Below are 10,998 nucleotides of genomic sequence, written 5' to 3'. Positions count from 1 at the left end.
TCAATCCATTGTATCTGAGATACTGTCTTGGTATGCATGGGCTATGCTCTGATGTGGAGTTTAACCTACATAGTCTGCTCCCACATGGGTAAGCAGTGTCAGTGAAAACATTGCAGTTTATTTAATATATATTAAACTATTGTCCATTTCATTCTACCCTTGTGATCAGTGAACCCAGTCTTTGAGACTGCAGCAGCTAGTGTCATCATAGATTTCTGCAAGGTCCAAAGCCTTGGTGAAAATAGCAAACTGTTGATTATGGCAACTTGGCTTTTCTGAATGTTGTTAGGCATTTAGAAACTGGAAAGTACAAAAATGGTATAACTGTCTTCTAGCATTAGAAAATGTTAATAACATCTTTTAAGAAAAAAAATGACTATTCTTTGACCAGCCTTTTGTGATGTGTGCAATAAGTTAAATAAAAAAACAATTTAATGAAACTATTATATATTCTCTAGCTGCTTTTAAAATTGTGAAAGGCTGGCTTGGTCCAGAAGCAGTGAACATGTTGAAGTTTACTGGTAAAAATGAAGTTCAGGAGTACATCAGCATAGAATATTTGCCCCCACACATGGGTGGAACTGTAAGTATGGTGGTTGACAAGTCTGAATTATTTGTAAATAAAGTTATGTATTTTTCCTTAGTTGGGGGAGGGGAAGGATCCTTAAAAATTTAGCTATTATAAAATAGAATTATTGTACAGAGGAAGCTAAAGGTACCCAGTAATCATAAAGCAACAGTTTCTTATAATTAATAAATATACACATCACAAAAAGAAATGTGTAAGACATTTACATTATTAATTGTAAATTTTAAGTCAAGTGGGTCATAGATTTAGAGATCATCCAACCCAGCTGCCTCATTTTACAGATAAGGAAACTGAAGCCCAGAGATGTGAAGTCATTTGTGCACAGTAATGCAATGAGTGAGTGAGTGAAAGGGCTAGGATTTGATCTTCCTATTCCAGATCCAGTTCGCTTTCTACAGTTATTCTATTCTTATTATTCTGGTTGATTGGCACATAGGTTTGAGGGAATGCCAGTTAAATGTTATATGCTATGGGAATAGTAAGCTGTAACTAGTTGTGCTAAAGACATTTTTAAAATGTATTATTTTGTGGAGCAATGTGTGCTTATTGGAAATGTAAGTTAAAATACATAGGGACTATTTTTAAAGCATTTTTTTTTTACCAAGTTAGCATCACATACTGATTACTAGGCTAACTTTAACTTACAGTCAGAGCCAAGAATCAGCAAATACAAAAATCTGCATGATATGATTTTTTTCTTCATTTTTATTGAGTTTTTAAATTTAGAAATTGCATAGTTTTAAATATATGTGTGTGTGTGTGTATATGCTGTAGTCATTTTCCCTTAGAACTTTTGTAAATGAAATAAAAAGTATTAAAAAATGATTCAATTTCTAAAACACCACTTTAAGACTAAGTCCATTTTGAATCCATTTGGGAAATAATGTATTTCTTGCTAACATCTTTATGATAATGACTGATATTTTATTCTTTTGTGTTTCAGGATCCTTTCAAGTATAGTTATCCACCACTAGTGGATGATGATTTTCAAACTCCTTTGTGTGAAAATGGACCTATTACCAGTGAGGATGAAACTGAAAGTAAAGAAGATTTAGAAACAGATAATAAAGAAACAGGGGAAGCAAATTCCAGTGAAGATCAAGTTGTTATTCCCAAAAAGGTAAAAAATGACATTAGTTATAAGCGATGGGGAAAAAAATAATGGAAACATTTGAATATTTTAATTGACATTTGTACATTTATAACAACCAATTTTTTCTTCCTTTTGGCTATTTTATTGAAGCAGTAAACCTATTTATATGTTTAATATATAATTTATAACTTATTCTCACAAAGCTGATTATTCTATATGGACTAAAGAGATAGTTGTATAATGTTCTAAATATAAGGAACTGTTGTATTATTTAATGAGAGTTCCTAGAGATTTCAGATCTTTTTGAGGATATGTTTTACTGCCTAGTAAAGTAGTACTTAATGAATATTTTTGGTGGTGGTGATAATAATGCAAAAAGACAACTAGAAAATTTTAATTCACTTGAAATATCATCCTTTGCCTTTATTTTCAGTAGAATTAATTGTTTAATTTTCAGTAGGTTTATTTTCCATTTCTCTATAATTATTGGGGTTTATTCTCACACAGATTAGCTCAGTAGAACAAACTTCCAGAATAGAAGAATCTGATAAAGTAGATTCAAAGATAAAAACTTTAAAGAAATCATTGAGCATGTTTAAAGGAGTCCTATTGCATATCAGGTAAAGATTTCAAGATTTGATTATCTTATTATCCTTACTATGGGTGTGTTGGTGGGGGGTTGTATAATATAAATTTTTTAAAAATGAGTTGTGAAAATACCAGACAATTCTATATGATTCATTGTCTTTTGAAACTATAAGAATAAGGAGATAGGAACTAGACCTGTGGTTGATATAGAGAACTTTCCTGGAAGAGAAAACATCCTCTACCAGTGCAGGTAGAGGCACCTTAGGTACTAATAGCTTGCATAACCTACCTAGATTCACACAGGCAAATATTTGTCAGGCGAATAACTCAAACAAAGGTCTTCCTAGGAAGGCTAGTATTCTTATCCATGTTTTCTCTCCATTTGAAGTTAATAATATCAGATGAAAAACTGATCAAGAGGATTCTTTTAAAAGAAACAAGCAAACTAGATGCAAAATCTTAAGTTGGGATGACTGATAGAATGGGTTTTTTAACTTTTTGGTTTTTAATAAACCAAAATATTGTGATTTATATTATACTTTCAGAAAAACTTGATGCAGTTAGACCAAGAAAACTATAATTCAAAACTGTTGTTGAGTTATGTTTTAATGTTAAACCTAGGTTGAAAATAGTAAGCATGCTGTCATGAGTTCTTGCTTGTAAATTATACTCAAAATTTTATTTAAGCTTTTTATAATGCTAAATTTTTGTTTTAAATTATAAATAAGTGGGACGGCTAGGTGGCGCAGTGGATCGAGCACCGGCCCTGGAGTCAGGAGTACCTGAGTTCAAATCTGGCCTCAGATGCTTAATAATTACCTAGCCGTGTGGCCTTGGGCAAGCCACTTAACCGCATTTGCCTTGCAAAAAATAAATAAATAAAAAATAAATTATAAATAAGTATTACCATTTCAAAATTATAAACTTTTATTTTAATCATTAGCTTCCAAGTCATTATTATTAACTGACTTTTTGTAAAACAGTGCTTTTCATTATCTGATCATTGTAATTGACATTTCTTTTGACAAAGCATTGGGTTTAAGTGACTTGCCCAAGATCACACATCGAGGTAATTATTAAGCGTCTGAGACCAGATTTGTACTCAGGACCTCCTGACTCCAGGGCCAGTGCTCGATCCACTGTGCCACCTAGGTGCCCAGTAATTGTACATTTAAGTTTACACACTTTGATTAATTATCCTTTTAGTTCTTTTTTTTCTTCTTAGGCGACAGTGTGATGCCAGAAAAAGTACTTGAAAAATAATCCCTAGGCTTTAGTTCTAGCCCTTACCTTTATTATTATGGGGGAATTATTCTAGTTTTCTGAACTTCATTTTTTAAAATTTGCAAAATGACAAATAATTATATTTGTACTGCCTGCCTCACAGACCTAGGGAAAAGCAATCTCTAGGGCTTTATATATGTGAACCAGAATTATGATTTTCTTATTTTGCATTTTGGCCCAGGCCAACTTCTAGTACTCTAAAAATTACACATATTTGTGTTTATAAAAGTAGAATAACGGCTACTTTTTTGTTTTTGACAAATTTGTGTCAGCACATTTCCATATCTGAATATAGATTAAAGAAACATATTTAGCTTGTTATTGGTTGAGATTAATTCTAGGTGTAGTTCCAAGGATTATTCAAACTAAATAGCAATCTTGTTTTGTTTACATATAGCCCCGCTGAAGAACTTTATTTTGGATCCAAAGATCTTGGAGAGAAGAAGTGCTTGATAGTACTCACAAATGTAACAAAAAACGTAGTTGCATTTAAGGTAAATTGCTTAAAATCTATGAAATGTCACAAAATCATATATTTATATACATATGTAAATATATATTTTTAAGGTTGACCAGGCAAATTTTTTAGAAGGGTTTTGAGAATCATTTTAGTAGTAAAATATTCAAAAGATGAATCTTCATTTAGTATAAGAGTTTATCCATAAATTTAAGGCATGTCAGAAACTCTTCTTTTTAGTAATTTATTTAAAGCAGGTGTTTTATGGCGCAGTAGATATAGCACTGGCCTTGGAGTCAGGAGGACCTGAAGTCACATTTGGCCTCAGACACACCTTGCTGTGTGGCCTTTGGCAAGTCACTTAACCCTATTGCCTTGAAAAACAAAACAAAACAAAAAATTAATTTAAGGCAATGGTGTTAAGTGACTAGCCCAAGGTCACATGGCTAGGCAATTATTAAGTGTCTGAGGTCAGATGTGAGTTCAGGTCCTCCTGATTCCAGGGTCAATGCTTATCAGATCAGTAAGGACAGATAGAATTATAGAATGGAAAAGTGCAGTCCTTCAGTGAGCATATTTTCAAGGTTTGGATTTAGTAGTTAACTCATTAATAAACCTTATACCTATTACATCTAAAGATATATGGATATATATGTGTTGGATATATAGTAATGCATTTATATTCAATTTATGGTTATTATGCACTAATGTTTTAAACTTTAATATTTAATATGTATTAAAATTGCTTTACTAATCTTAGGTGTACCACTATTGTCTAAGTGTATTAGTAAATACATAGAATTTTGGGGATGTATAAAGTTATTCTTTTCCTGTATTATTTACTTTTATAATCCAAGTGCTTGTGGTAGTTTAACAAGGAATGGGAAATGCTAGGTCACTGGATCAAGATTGGGGTTTTTTTTCACTTTTGATTTTTATTTTATTTTTTCCAGTTACGTATTATGGAATTTTTCAACATTCATCTACTTGCATATTTATCAATTACAAATTTTTCTACCACTCTCCCTTCTCACCCCTTTCCCCTCAGTGACGAACAGTGTGGTAAAAATTGCACATGTACTTTTGTGTTTAATATATTTACATATTAGTCATTTTGTGTATGAAGAAGGAAAGGAAAGAAAACCATGAAATAGTAAAGAAAAACAGAAGAGAAATTTTTAAAAAATGAACATAGCATCCATTCAGATTCTATTGGGTTGTTTTTCCCTCTTGATGTTGTTGGTATTGTCCATAACAGTTCTCCCAGCATTGTCTTAGATCTTGGAACTACTAAGGGGAATCTTCATCCATCATAGTCGATCATCTCACAATGTTATTGTTACTGTGTACAATGTTCTCTTGATTCTGCTCCCTTCGTTAGCATCAGTTTATGTAATTCTTTTCATGCTTCTCTAAAATCTGACCATTCACTGTTTCTTATAGAACAATAGTATTCCATAACATTCATATACCATAACTTGTCCAGCCATTCTACAATTGATGGGCATCCCATCAATTTCCAATTCTCTGCCACTACAAAAAGTACTGCTATAAATATTTTTGAGCATGTTGGACTTTTCTCATTTTTTATGTTTTCTTTTGAATATAGGAAGATTTCTTGGGTTCTGTTAATATAAGAGAAAGTCTGGTATAGTGCCTGTAAAATCAGACAGTGCTAGGTTCTATCCACTGCACCACCTAGCTGCACCAAACTGTTTTTTAAAACATCTTACATTGGATATGTCACTGCTTGATATTCCATACCCCACTATTGTGCCCTGGCAATCTTTTACTGCTATGATTATAATACTGTCTCTCCTTACCTCTGCCTCTTAGAAACTCTCATTTCCTTCAAAGCTCAGGTCAAGTACTATTTCACACATACAGTCTATCTTTGTCTCCATAGGTGTTACTCTTCTTATTTTTTCCTCCTTAAATTACTTTGTATTTTCTCTATATATTTTGCATTATCTTATGTTCATATATTGTCTTCCCTTGTACAGTGTAACCTCCTTGAGGGAAGATATAGTTTAATTGTTTTTTAAACCTAGCACTTAAATCACACATAGTAGGTATTAATTAAAGGCCTGTTGTATTGGGGTTGACTTTTATTATTAAATAAAGCTAGAACTTTTAATCTACCTAAGTGCACTTACTATTTCAGGTGAGAACGACAGCTCCAGACAAATATAGAGTTAAGCCAAGTAATAGCTGCTGTGACCCTGGTTCATCATTAGATATTGTGGTATCTCTTCATGGGGGTAAGTTAAGTTACTGTCAATTTTTTTTATTAACTACTAATAAAATCTTAATTTTTCATTTTTAAAAGAACCTTTTCCTTATTAAATCTGCATTTCTTTTCTTCTTTTTCTTTTATGATTGTTCTGAGATTGTGACTTAAAATCAAATGGTTAATAAAGTGTTCTGTTACTATAATTATTTGAAAAGTAAAAAGTATCTTAATCTAGACATGTAAGTGACATTTTTCTCTTTTTCCTTTACCTTCCTCCTATTTTTCTTTTATCCTTTCTCTTCTGCCTTTTTTTCTTTTGTCTTTCTTTCTCCTCCCTCATTGTTTTGTTGAATTATTTGGGACTGAAGGTTTCACAATTTCACCTCAAGATCGTTTTCTAATAATGGCTGCAGAAATGGAAAAGCCTTATGGTACAGGGACAGCAGAACTGGCACAGTTCTGGAAGGATATACCCAGAAGCAAAATAATGGAGCATAGGTAAGCTTGTGTTCAAGGCCCCTCTATGTGCAGTTCAGGAAAAAACAAATTATCGGCCTTTTTTGACAGAGACATCAATCCCAGTAACTTAAATGTGAAAGTGAAGTTGATGTGTGAGACCAGTGGTTCTTTAACTGTGACAGTAACTAGTAAATGAATTAAGTTCTATTCATGTTCTGAGTAGCCTTGTATGGAACCTCATATTGGAAGTAATCACAGATCAGACTTAACCTCTTAAATGTCCATTAAACAGAAAAGAAGATTGACTGTTATATAGCTCTGTGCTTAAATTAGGGTTCTTGAAATCTGTTAAATGTGTTTAAAAAGATATTCAATCAGGAACAAAATTATTAGGAACAGAATAAGTACAACATTTTAAAAGACGTTAATAGAACAAAGCAGCAAGTCTACTTCCATATATTTGAAAGTATATTAAGGCCTTCATAGGCTCAATTTTTATATAACTGATTTCTAAAGACAGAAAAGTCTGCATGGTTCCATTGATTCATATTATTACCTTGAATTTCTACCTTTGTTATATATCTCATCAGTGTTTTCAATGTACTTTAGGTAGGTTCATTTAAAATGCCATTTGGAACAGAAAAGTAAAGATTGATACTAATAAAAATTTGTTAGTAGGCAATCAGAAAAATTTCTCACTACTTTAGGAAAGGACTTTTCAAATTTTTAAATGTTTGAATTGTTTTTACTCACTGTATACTAATATTAAAGAAAATTTTCACAGGTTAAGATGCCACGTTGATAGCAGTAAACCATCTTCTCTTACATTTAAAGAAAATTCTTTTAACAATCCATCCAAAAGCAATGTGGACATACATTTACAAGTAAGTTTTATTTCTTTCCAAATTAAATGCTAAGTTAAAATTCAAACTGTTCACCTTAATCATCATTAGAAATCTATTTTTTTCCAATTTAGAGAAAAAATATTTTGGAGATTGAAAAATATGTTGGATTGCTTCCTCTTGAAGGAGGCCTCAATAAGTGATGGATGGATTTTTTTTTTAATCTTTGGGAGTCGCAAATCTTTCAAGCCCCAATCATTTATTTATGCTTTGGAGACTTTTGAAGAAAGGCATCAAAACTATCCATTGCCTTAGGGATCCCTAATAACTAATGGAGGAAGGTACTATTTAGTACACTACATTAATTTATAATGATTTTATTTCTGTCAATCAAATTGATTTATGGTGGTGCTATATCTTGCCAGTTGGTTTTGTGGTTGATGGTTGGTCATGAAGTGATTTGTAGAAATGGTGGCATATTGTATTGGAAAAGACTTTACCACCAGGAGTTAACAAAACCTGGTTTGGAAGACTCTCTTTGCTCCTGATTATGTGACTTTGATGAAGTTATTTCACCTCTGTGCCTCAGTTTCTTAACCTGTCACAAATGGAGTATAGAGTTAGATGATTCCATTTCCACTTTAACATTAACAGTTCCTGTTAGCTGAAAAGTTTCTTCACTTCTAGAGGTTAGTGCTTTGTTTTTTTCTTTTCCTACCAAAAGAAAACCTTTTTTGAATTTCAAGTAATAAGGCAAAAATTCACATAATAAATATATTTTGGTTTTATATAATACACACACACACACACACATATATATATGTATATATAATAGCTTTTAGTCATTTTGTCTTCATCTAATTATATTACTTAAATATATGGTTTTCAAATTATTTACATTATATTACCTAAGTGTTTGGATTTCAAATATGCCTATTCAGCTTTCATTTGATGAATAGAATATTTTATGGATGCAGTCTTTCATCTCTTTTTTTCTCAGCTCACCCATTTACTAGACATCAATAGGAAACTTCAAGATGAAGTTGATCGTTGTCTCTGGTTTCAACAGCTGCTGTTTTATTTAACTGTGCTCTTACTTGCTTTTGCCACTTCTTGCTTCTATCTACTATATTCTCAGGGGAGTAATATTCTGTAAGAGACATAGCTGGCTCTCCTAATTAGTGTGAAGAGGAATAAGACCTAAAATTTATCCAATTAGAAAAAAAAGTCTGTACACATATGCTCCCTGGAGACCAAAGTACAGCTCTCTGATATTCTTTGCCATTTAAGAAGTCAGTGACAAAGAGGACCCAGTCTGCCATGGAAAGAGAAGAATATTAGAATGAGGATCTACATTAAGAACAAAGAAGAAGTTGACTATAGATGACTAGTTTATCTTATAAGTGAAAATAAAACCATGGGATATTATTATTCTGAATATAAATTATTATTTTTTCTTTTGGAGTACTTTAAAATATACTTGTTTCAGTTTTATCTTGATCTTATTAGCTGAACTGAAAATGCAAGCAGATATTTTGTTGTAGCTAAAAGATATAATCTGCCTTTTTTTATGGAACTGAATTACTGTAGTTGAGCCAAATGCATTCGCTTTTCTATACTGTGTATATAAAGGAAGTGTATGTTGAGTAAGAAAACATACTTATACAGAGTAATTTATGTAATCATGGTTTTGTAATTTTGAGAACTAATAGCTGGTTATAGTCAATATTCTTTTGGAATGTAAAACTATTTAATGCCAAACCACCTTCAGCCTTTGTTTCCTATCAGTATTCCTTGATAACTTGCCTTCAATGAGTTTAGGACTTTTTGACTAATACTCTGATTTAGATATAATCAGTTTAAAACTAACAACTTTGTTTTTGTGACTTTTACTTTAAAATTTTTCATAATATCATATTTTCCCAGAAAATATTTTTTTAAGCTACTCTTATGCACCTTTTTAAAAAAAGATTTGATATGATATGTGGACAAAACCTGTTTATAGGGGGAAATCTGTTGTACCCACACTCAGCCATTTTTTTTTTTGTTTCTTACAAAGGCCTGACTAGTCATTTGTAGTTTTGCAATTACACTACCACCAAAATTCCCCATTTCCCCCAAATAAAGAGGCAGTTGATTCCCTGTGGGAGTTGTTCATTTAGAACGGTTTTTTGAAAGCTTTAATGTTTGGGAAATGTAATGATATCGGTAATTCATACACATTCCTGGCTGAATCAGATAGCATTAAAGAGAATTTAGAAAATATGAGGTATCTCTAAGAACACTGTGATATTGTGAGCTCTTTTTTAAAGAGGAGAGAGAGCCTGCATAGGATCATGAGATTTTTAATGAATATTTATTTTGATTTATTTGGGGTTCTGCCTTGGTACTTGAATTATTGAATAATTGATTTAAAGTTAATTTTAATGGGAAGAGTTTCAGCTCACAGTCCCAACTATATATGAGAGAACAAATATAACATAAATCTTGAGATCTGATCAAGGAATGTTTGGTTTTTTTTGCTGTTTTGTTTTACTCTGCTATAAGGTGTGACCATCTGTCTTCAGGGTTTGATGCTATAGAAATTGTTTCATTAATATTAGTAGAATAGCAATACCTCAGATTGATCTAGGCATTAAAACATTAAAAGGACACTGCTGTGGTATTTTTTTTCTTAATTTAGTTTTTCTATTTCAGTTTATGAACTCCAGATGTGAAAATGACCGCTCTCCACCCTACTAAGTACTTTTGGTTTTCTATCAGTGTATGTGCAAAGTGGGTTTTTATGTATGCTGTGTTGCTGGTTTTAAATAATCAAGTCCCAAGTGTTTGTATTTTGTTCCTACCGACTTAAAAAAATCATCTGCTCATTTTTGAAATTATTTGTCCTAACAGTGTCCCTTTAATGTTTCAAGATGCAAAAATGTTGATTGTTCTTGCTTGAAGTTTGATCAATTTTTCTTATTGGATTCAGTTGTATAAAGGTATTAATATTGATATGGTGATTAATTATAAGTAAGATGACTTATTGAAAAGATGCTATAGAAGTCTAAAGCTTCAATACATTTAACTTTCATACTTAATCTTACATATGTGTGTTTGATTTCATCTGATCTCCTGTCTATGTATTATCATTGTTTTTTGATTCTATATAATTTGTCTTCTAAGTGCTTTTATATTCAAAATTGTCATTATATTCAAAATTGTCATTAATTGTTCACGAAAAGATTATTGAGGTCCAACATTTAAATGTTTAAACCAGTTTTCATTTTGGAAGCTAAAAAAATTATCACAGATAGCTAAAAAAATTATCACGGAATTTATTAGCAAGTAGCTTAGAATTGTGTTAACTGATAAACCTAGCCTCAATTTCATAATACAATAACTTTTCAAAACTTTGCCACTAATTTTGACTGGATTTAATAGCACTTTATTGTACAATTGCAAGAAATA

General features: G+C 31.6%; 1 protein-coding gene across 1 annotated transcript in view; it reads left to right on the top strand.

Annotated features, from left to right (window-relative positions):
- MOSPD2 (motile sperm domain containing 2) overlaps positions 1–8,973 on the top strand; it is a 26,878-nt gene extending 17,905 nt beyond the window's left edge. Inside the window, exons 4-11 of the mRNA XM_074192796.1 lie at positions 425–583; positions 1,533–1,709; positions 2,190–2,302; positions 3,952–4,048; positions 6,176–6,272; positions 6,613–6,742; positions 7,488–7,587; positions 8,546–8,973. Of these exons, the coding sequence (XP_074048897.1) occupies positions 425–583; positions 1,533–1,709; positions 2,190–2,302; positions 3,952–4,048; positions 6,176–6,272; positions 6,613–6,742; positions 7,488–7,587; positions 8,546–8,701 (1,029 nt within the window). The 3' untranslated portion in view covers positions 8,702–8,973. The remainder of the gene's footprint in view (positions 1–424; positions 584–1,532; positions 1,710–2,189; positions 2,303–3,951; positions 4,049–6,175; positions 6,273–6,612; positions 6,743–7,487; positions 7,588–8,545) is intronic.
- Positions 8,974–10,998: the final 2,025 nt, after the last annotated feature.

This window comes from Macrotis lagotis, chromosome 6 (genome assembly GCF_037893015.1).
Source record: "Macrotis lagotis isolate mMagLag1 chromosome 6, bilby.v1.9.chrom.fasta, whole genome shotgun sequence".
Classification (NCBI taxonomy): Eukaryota; Metazoa; Chordata; class Mammalia; order Peramelemorphia; family Peramelidae; genus Macrotis; species Macrotis lagotis.
The sequence above is the reverse complement of the archived record's forward strand: the minus strand, read 5'-3'. Positions and strand labels throughout refer to the sequence as shown.